The 8,897-nt window shown below is 40.0% G+C and overlaps 1 protein-coding gene across 1 annotated transcript; it reads right to left on the bottom strand.

Moving 5' to 3' along the window:
* Positions 1-730: 730 nt before the first annotated feature.
* Positions 731-1,738, bottom strand: LOC127131661 (uncharacterized). The gene is made up of 3 exons (XM_051060574.1): positions 1,616-1,738; positions 1,202-1,315; positions 731-1,150 (listed from the first exon to the last, which is right to left on the bottom strand). The coding sequence occupies exons 1-3, from the start codon at positions 1,736-1,738 to the stop codon at positions 731-733; spliced, it is 657 nt and encodes a 218-aa protein (XP_050916531.1).
* Positions 1,739-8,897: the final 7,159 nt, after the last annotated feature.

Raw genomic sequence — 8,897 nt, 5'->3', positions numbered from 1 at the left:
AACTCTTCTCACACTTCGAATCCCACTTAAAATAAATTTCCTTTCGGGTAAGTCTAGTCATTGGTAAAGCTATCTATGAAAACCCATTTATAAACCTTTGATAGTAACCTGCCAAACCCAAGAAACTTCTGACTTCGAAAGCATTCTTCGGTCTTTCCCAATTAATAACTGCTTCAACTTTAGATGGATCCACTGACACTCCTCCTTGTGATATTACATGACCAAGAAACTTCACTTTGTTCATCCAAAATTCACACTTACTTAACTTGGCAAAAAGTTGCTTCTCTTGCAGTATTGATAGGACAATCCTTAGGTGTTCTCCGTGCTCTTGGGGAGTACAAGAATAAATAAGAATGTCATCAATAAAGATCACCACGAACTGGTCCAAGTAAGGTTGAAATATCCGATTCATATAGTCCATGAAAACAACAGGGGCATTCGTCACACCAAACGGCATTACAAGGAACTCATAATGGCCATATCAGGTTCTAAATGCGGTCTTTAGTACATCTGAATTCTTAACTCTTATTTGGTGATAGCTCGATCGCAAATCAATCTTCGAGAACACACAGGCTCCTTTCAATTGATCTAACAAATTGTCTATCCTTGGCAGAGGATACTTGTTCTTAATGGTAACTTTATTCAACTGGAGATAATCAATACACAACCTCATGCTATTGTCCTTCTTCTTTACTAGTAACGCTGGAGCTCCCCATGGTGAGACACTAGGTCAGATGAAATGCTTGGTTAACAACTCTTTCAATTGATTCTTCAACTCTCTTAACTCGAGTGGCGCCATGCGATATGGAGAAACGGAGATTAGAGTCGTCCCAGGTATTAGGTCCATAGAGGATTCCACTTCCCTTTCAGGAGGAAGAGAGGTGACATCCTCAGGGAAAACTTTCGGAAATTCACAAACGACAGGAATTTGCGTAACACTCAGATTATCGCTAGATTCCTTGGTAAGCACCAAGAGAATTGACTTTTCATTCTCAAATAAGAAATTAACCATGCCAACCGTACCTTCCAAGATAGTAGTTAATACATCCTTTGGATTAGCTTCACTAGATGGAATGATAATCAAATTCTCTTCATATCCAATGAACACCGAATTGGCGGAGAGGCAATCCATCCCTAAAACCACATCAACCTTCTTAAGTGGTAAACAAATAAGATCAATCTAGAAAACTCTACCATTCACCGAGAGTGAACAATTTTCACAAATCAACGGTGTCTCAACCACATTATCCATGGCGGTAGTAACCACCATAGGAGGAGACAAGGGAATTTCTTGCAAGCCAAGACGCTTCATACACTGAATTGATACAAAAGAGTGTGTCGCCCCACAATCAAACAATACAAAACAAGGATGATTATTAACGAGACACGTACCAATAATTAAGGCATTATTGCTCTTAGCCTTCCTTGCATCCAAAGTATAAACTCGACTGGCGCTCCTCCCCTACATCTGATTCTTATTCTGAGGACATTCACTAGACATGTGTCCCTCCCTCTGACAAGTAAAACACCTAACTCCACTTCCAGCACATCTTCCAAAATGAGACTTCTTACACACTTGACATTGAGGTGGATGGTTAGGTCTTGCGTGTTGCACCTGTTTTCCTTTGAAAGCCTGAGATCTAGGCCTGAATTGGCTTCCTAGACTCCCTTGGTCTCTCTGTCCACTCCTATACTGATCACTTTCTTCTTGAAATTTATTCAAACTGTTCTCAGCCATATAACATTGCCTTAACAACTCAGCATAAGTAGTGAATTCCCTTTGAGGAACACTATGAGAAATTTCACCCCTTAGACCAAAAGAAATTGATCAATCTTCCATCTCTCATCTGGTGCATACGTGGCCTATCTAGAATAAGCAGCCATGTCTTCGAACTTCTCAGCATATGTAGCTACTGTCATAGTACCCTGCCTAAGTGTAGCACCTCAAATTTGCACCTCATTTTGTACATACATTTTCATTTTAGGTCATTAACATTGCATTATCATTGCATAGTCCATCAAGTCATCAGGCAAGACTGGTCAGAAGATTCAACTGTGCAAGGCAACCAGTGCATTTTCTATGAGATCAAAGCCCTAGGGTTGGTTCAATGAGTTCATGTGACCCAAGGATCATTTTGGAATGATATGGCCAAGAATTGAAGGCTCAAAACTCATCAGTCCATGTGCAAATCATCTGAAACCCTAAAAAGTCAACAGAAGTCAACTGTCAGTTCAACTGTGGATTTGGAGGTGGGAGATGGTTAGGGATGCCTCATTCATGTGTGAACAAGTCTCAGTTGACATTTCAAACATCAACATTGAAGAATTTGAAGTCAGATCAAGACATTCCAAAAATAGCAAGTGACCTGTAATTTGAACTTTCCAAAAATGGAAAGGTTTTAGAGCAACTTCAACTCAAGATTACATCATCAAGAAAGCTTCAAATGAAATTTTGTCCAACATGAAAGTTGAATATCTTTCTCTCCCATTTCCAAAAAGTCCAAGATCATGGATTTCTCAAGTGTGGTTGAGGAGATATGGTTCAATCATGGAAAAGTGTGGTTTAAACTTCAAATGAGTATAACTTTCAAACCAAAACTCCAATTTGAGTGGTTCTTTTTGCACATTGATCCTTGTAACATGTATTTTCCAAGCTTGGCATCACTTGGCATAAAATCTCATTTGCATAGCATTGGTTCAATCATGAAGATATTTGTGAAAAAATGCATAAACTCATTTTAGTGTAACATGAGCATACCAAATCATTTCCAAAGTGTGCATGGCATGTTTTTAAGTGGATTTTGGCCTTGCACATGCATTGTTCACGTGCATGAGGATGCATGGAGCATGAAATTAATTTTTGGCATTCACACCACAAAGTCCCTAATCTCATTTGCATTTGCTTAAACCATTGCCTAAACATGATTAGCATGGACTATATAGCCTTAATGATAACTGATTGCATCACAATTACCAATTCTAGATCTAGATTTTCACAAATTCTCAAAATTCTCTCTCACTTTTTTCTCCAAAATTCTGCAAACACAAGCACTTTTCCTTGATTCATTCATCATCCTGAGGTATTATTGAGCATTGCATTCGAGTTCATGTTCAAGGTGTGAAGCTTCCATGGCAAGTGGAGATTGAGCAAGATTCGTGTACATTCAAGCGTCCATTTCATCATCATTTACTACAAGAAGCATATTGGATAAGAATTGGAGCATCAAAGGCCTTGGAAACACGTGATTTCAATTGCTGCTCATCAAGAGGTAGGTTTTTTGACCTCTTTAATTCTCCAAATTGTGGTGCCTATTGTATAGTTCATAGATTGGTGATGAATCTGAGCTTTGAATGGAGTGATTTGGTGCTATATACATGAAGATCCGTGCATTTGAAGTTTTGGTGTAGATTTTTATTTCCTTCGATCCATGCGTTTGATGTTGTTTCTTGATGAAATATTCATGGATTCTTGTTGTTTGATGCATGATGAGTTAAATGATGTGCACGTTTTTGATTTCTGGAACGTTTGGATTTTTCTGGAAAAATTTGGATGAAGATCTTCATGATCTTCATCATGTTCATCACGTTTCCAGTTTTCCTGCAAGTTTACCTGCGGAACGCATAGGCTTACCTACGGAATTTTCCACGAGTTCATGTTAGTTACCTGCGGATTTTTTGAATCCAGGCAGGGCGCGCGCTTAGGGTTTGTAGGCCAAAACGCCAGCGTTTTGTGTTTGGTGCGCATGTAGGTTTGAAAATGCACATGGTTCGAATCCTGCTGAGTGTATATTCCAAATTGCCTTGCCTTTTCATCATTTCCTTCATATTTCATACCATGCTTCATGTTTGTGATTTCAATTTTTCTCAAACTTCCAAAATGCACATCAAATTGAAAATTGATCCAAAAATTATGAGATTTTTTGCATTGTGATCCTCATGCTGTCTATTATTTTTTGATCATTAAAATGAATATTGTGCTTGGCTGGATATTTTTTGGTGCTAGAGTGATTGAATACATGTCCATACTTGACCTTGCCTTGCTATATCATTTGTGAAATGCTTGATTTTTATCCAATGAATGTGAAATTTTGCATGATGAAACTAGACACTTTGCTTGGCATTTTGGTGTTGATTTGGTATTTTTATCAATTACCATGACTGTTTTATGATTGTGCTAAGTTAGGTGTGACAAATTGTGTCACACCTTGTGATGTTCAACTTGAATGATGTGTTTGCCATGCCAAATGATATCCAATTGTCCTGATTTTTTGTATCATGCATGTTATGGATGTTGTGATTGCTCATGATTTTGGTTGGAATTTTTGGGATCATTTCTGATTTAATTGAGATTTTTCATTCTGGTTGGTCACATTTGAGCTTTAAAATTGCCTTGAACTTCATTTGATCACAAAATGCTTGTTTCTTATCCAATGCTTCTGAATTTTTGCACACTATTTCTAGACATGTTGAGTGTTGTTTTGGCTTTGGTTTGAGGCTTTTACCCTGATCCATCCCTGTTTTATGCCTATGCTAACTTGGTGTGATAATTTGTGTCACACATGGGCTTGTTGTGCTTGTCTTGACTTATGATATGTGATTGCCATGCTTAATGATGTCCAATGCCTCTAATTTTTTGTGTGATGATCATTTTGTATGTCCTATTTACTCATGAAATTTGCCAAGATTATTTGAATCATTTTTGATTTAAGGTGCATTTATTTCTTCTGATGTCACAATGTGGTCACAATTTGCATACCTTGCCATGTTTGGTTCATGAAATGCTTTTGGTTAAGGATATTGATATGGGACCTTTTGGAATATGTTCTTGATTGAATGAAGTTAATTCATGTTAAATTTCATGTTCTGTTTTGAATGTTTGACCTACTGTTGACCCTAGGCTTTGACCTAGTGGTTTGGACTCACTGTTTGGATTGTAGATTTCAGGTTAAGAAGCACATTACCATGGTTGAAGTGGCTCACTCATTTGGATTGATTAGTTGATTGATGTTGGCTAATATTGAGTTGTTTTGTAGGTTTTGAGAACAAGTTCCATTGAGCTTGTGCCTTGCTCCTTCTTGCCTAATGCCTTGACTATTTGTCTGATTGTATGGTTGACTGTTGTCTGTCTGTTTATTTGACTTGTAAACTGATTGGGTTAGATTTTTTCAGGTACCTAAGTTGCATTGAGTTCTTTTGAACTTGCTTTTGCTTTGCTTGGTTGCTTAACCATTGAGGTATAACTCTCTGACTTCATGTAGTCTGGAAGACCTGTCCTGTTATGTGGGCAGGCACCTGTCTGAAGCCCTCCTTAAGAGGCAATGCTTGTGGATGTTTAAATTTGTACCAAGCAGGAAAAGTCCTCTTATGAGGCAATTGGCAGATAAAAGAGATGTGTAATCCATCTCCTGCTATTCAGTGTGTCATTCACTTTGCTCACACACCTTGTGTTGATGCATTGTGGATAATAGCCCAAGATCTATGTTGTGTCAGTCATCTGTGGAGAAGAGTTCCTACATTCTGAACTCCCACATTTTCAATTTTGAGTCAAGCTCTCCCAGGCCAGGGATAAGAGCTGTGAGGTCTTACCCTCACTTCCCATTTCATCTGCTTCACCCTAACTCTCAATGTTAGGGTTAAGAGCTAACCACACCCAATTCCAGTTGGCTTGTGTTTTACAGCTTAACCTTGTATGAGCCAAATTGTTTGCATATAGTGTATGTGCTTGCTTTTTGTGCTTGTATGAATTTGCCTGTGCTGTTTAGGATAGCTCGCTCCCTGTGCAAGTTAGATAGAAACCTTAACATAGGGATCGTATGCATGACAACTTCTAGGCTCGAGTCGTAGTCTCCCTAGTAGTTTGTGTCTCCCTTTGTTTCTGGTTAGGTTGGAAGTTCTTTCCCTGCGTAGAGGAACTACGTCACCCTGATCCTCATACCAGATGAGGTACGTAGGCAGGAGATGAGCTGATCTCTCCGGACGCCCTTTTTCTTTTTCAACCCTTTGTGTTGTGTTGGAGTCTGACATAAATCCAACGATTGGCAGTTGGTTTCCTGTGTCTTGTTTGCTTGTTGGAGTCTAACGTAAGTCCAGCGATTGGCAGTTGGTTTCTTGTGTGTGTTTGTTGGTTCGGAGTCTGATGTAAGTCTAGCGATTGGCATTCGGTTTCCAGGTTTTCCTGTTTGTGTGGAGTCTAACATAAGTCCATCGATTGGCAGTCGGTTTCCTATTTGTGTTTTGTTTGGCGTGCGTTAGCCGAGCTACAAGTGCTCTGATTCTTCTTCTGTCAGAGAAGATACGTATGAATAGGATGCGACATCCTAGCGAGCACGTTTCCCCTGTCCCGAACTACGTCGACTTTGATGTCTGTGCCTGACAGACTACGTAGTCCCAGGATGCGATATCCTACCGAGTTAGTTTCTCTTGTTTTTCTGTGTTTCCTTCCAGCCTTGTGTGATGTCTGAGCAGTTTTTAGCAACCTTATTCTATTCTTTTGTGCGTGGATCCCGTCGAGTATGACGGATGCGTAGGGGTGCTAATACCTTCCCTTCGCATAACCGACTCCCGATCCCATCTTTCTCTGGTCGCGAGACCATGTCTTTTCCAGGTCTACTTCGAGCGTTTCCTTTCCCTCTTTTGGGATAAATAACGCACGGTGGCGGCTCTGTTGTTTCGTTTTCCCACCGGTTTTTCGCGTAATGCGACACTAAGCTGTTGAAACTCAAACTCTTTCTAAGTCCTCAAAGAACTAGGAAAATACTTATCCAGGAAAATAGTCTTAAAATGCTCCCAATCCCTAGGTACTCCTTGATTGGTCATAAGAGTCGAAGCACTCTCTCACCATCTCACAGCTGGACCCTTCATCATGTGAATAGCAAATACAACCTTATTCTCTTCACTACAATGCACTATCTGAAAAATCCTTTCCATGCTGGTTATCCACTCCCGAGCCTTCACAGGATTCAACCCACCATGGAATTCAAGAGGATTCATGCGGAAGAAATCTCGGAAACTACCACCTGCAGCTTCTTGTGGAACCCCTTGAGGATGCAAACCATCATTCTACTGTTGCATGAATTGGTTTTGTTGCTATTGCATCTATTGCACAAACTGAGGCCATTAAAAACCTTCACTACCATTTGGTGGTTCAGAGTCTGAATTCTGAGTTCTGGGTCTACCACGACCTCTGCGTCTATCAGCCATGATCCTGAATGTCATACAAATAGGATTAAGTTGATCAGGCTCAATACTATGAATATAAAACCAAGGACAATGATGACAACCCACATATGAGGCAGAAAGAAATACTTATAATATTTCATGGCTAGGTCGAGGATACGACCTGCTCTGATACCAACTGTAACACCCATATATAATATATGTCTGGAATACATATTATACATAGTGTAAAACTGGTACTAAAATACATAAGCACCTAGCAGCACAGTGTACATATATATACATGCCCAAAAGATACATAACATGGCATAAAATGTACATAAAAGTGCCCAAAATAAAACTACTAGGAGCTAGATCATTAAACAATGATCCCCAAAATATCTACATAGCGGAAAAGTCATCCAGTCATTAGGTAAGCAAGGCATCACTCTATCTTACCCTTACACTTTGCCTGCTCAGAACCACCTGGAAAAAAATACTCGACAACATGGGGTGAGATGATAATCTCAGTGGGTTCCCTATCTTATGGGTTCACTCGGTGTAGCACCTCAAATTTGCCCCCCTCATTCATGCATTCATTTTTAGGTCATTTAACATTTCATATTGCATTTCATCATGTCAATCAGAATTAGCTCCAAGAGTTTGTCTTCCAAGAAGCTTGGATATCATCCGAGTCACTTTGTGGGTTCTATCTGAATGATCAGTCAACACTCAAGGAAGTTTGTATTCAACTGTGAAGTCAAAAGTCAATTGTTGGTCAACTGAGGGTCAAATGGCTAGGGAATGACTTGAGATACTTCCAACATGTTCAAATGGGGTCTATTCATCATTCAAAACATTAATCTCGAAGGAACAAAGGTCCAGTGCACCGGTTACCAAATTTGGAAAGATGTTCCTGAGTTGTCATGCTCGTTAGGCGAGCAGAATGGTTCGCCTAGCGAGTCCCAAAATTAGCCACCGGAGTCACCTGCGCCCAGAAGAACTTCCTGAACTGTCATGCTCGCTAGGCAAGCAATCCTTCGCTAGGCGAAGCCTACGCTTTCCCTTTCGCTCCAGCGAACCCTGACGATGTTGCTACTGGAATTGCTCGCTACCTGCTCGTTGGACACTCGCCTAGCGAGTAAGTGCTAGCTATGTTTTTATCCAAGTCTGGGAGTGTTCGCTGGAACCTCGCTGAGTGCTCGCCTAACGAACCCTTCGCTACCTCGCTCGCCTAGCGAGCTTACAAAAATAACGAAAAATATTGGACTTGGATTGCCTTCATTCTGAGCCCACCAAGCCACAAAAATCAGAGTATAAATTCTAAAAGTTCATTTGAGCATAACCCTAATTTTCGTGCAGCCTCCATACACACTAAAAACTCACTTGCACAAAACCACCTCTATCAATTCCATCTCACATGAACCCTAACATTGCTTTGTAAACCCAACCGTGCATTTCAATTTCAATCGATCTCTCCAATTAGGTTTACTCTATTTCCATTACTTTATTCTTTCAATTTGAAATTTTTGAAGTATGAGACATTACGGGTGAATTTGGGAGAGTGGGTATCATAAGGTTTTGCATGTGGGTTTAGATGTGCATGAATGTGTAGAACAATGCCTTGAATGTTTAATCACTTAGTTTCTGAAATGGATACCATAGGATTTAGGGTTTTCTGAAATTGGACTGTTATCAAGGAAGAACCCAGAACCCGCAGGCATTCACTAGCACCTCGCTAG

Source organism: Lathyrus oleraceus, chromosome 3, assembly GCF_024323335.1.
Source record: "Lathyrus oleraceus cultivar Zhongwan6 chromosome 3, CAAS_Psat_ZW6_1.0, whole genome shotgun sequence".
Taxonomy (NCBI): domain Eukaryota; kingdom Viridiplantae; phylum Streptophyta; class Magnoliopsida; order Fabales; family Fabaceae; genus Lathyrus; species Lathyrus oleraceus.
The sequence above is the reverse complement of the archived record's forward strand: the minus strand, read 5'-3'. Positions and strand labels throughout refer to the sequence as shown.

Coding starts and splice junctions, on each gene's coding strand:
- LOC127131661 (XM_051060574.1), bottom strand. CDS start 1,738: ATGGCTGAGAACAGTTTGAATAAATTTCAAGAAGAAAGTGATCAGTAT. Junction 1,316..1,615: donor AGGCTTTCAAAGGAAAACAG/GTGCAACACGCA, acceptor GTATCAATTCAG/TGTATGAAGCGTCTTGGCTT. Junction 1,151..1,201: donor GTGAAAATTGTTCACTCTCG/GTGAATGGTAGA, acceptor CCACTTAAGAAG/GTTGATGTGGTTTTAGGGAT.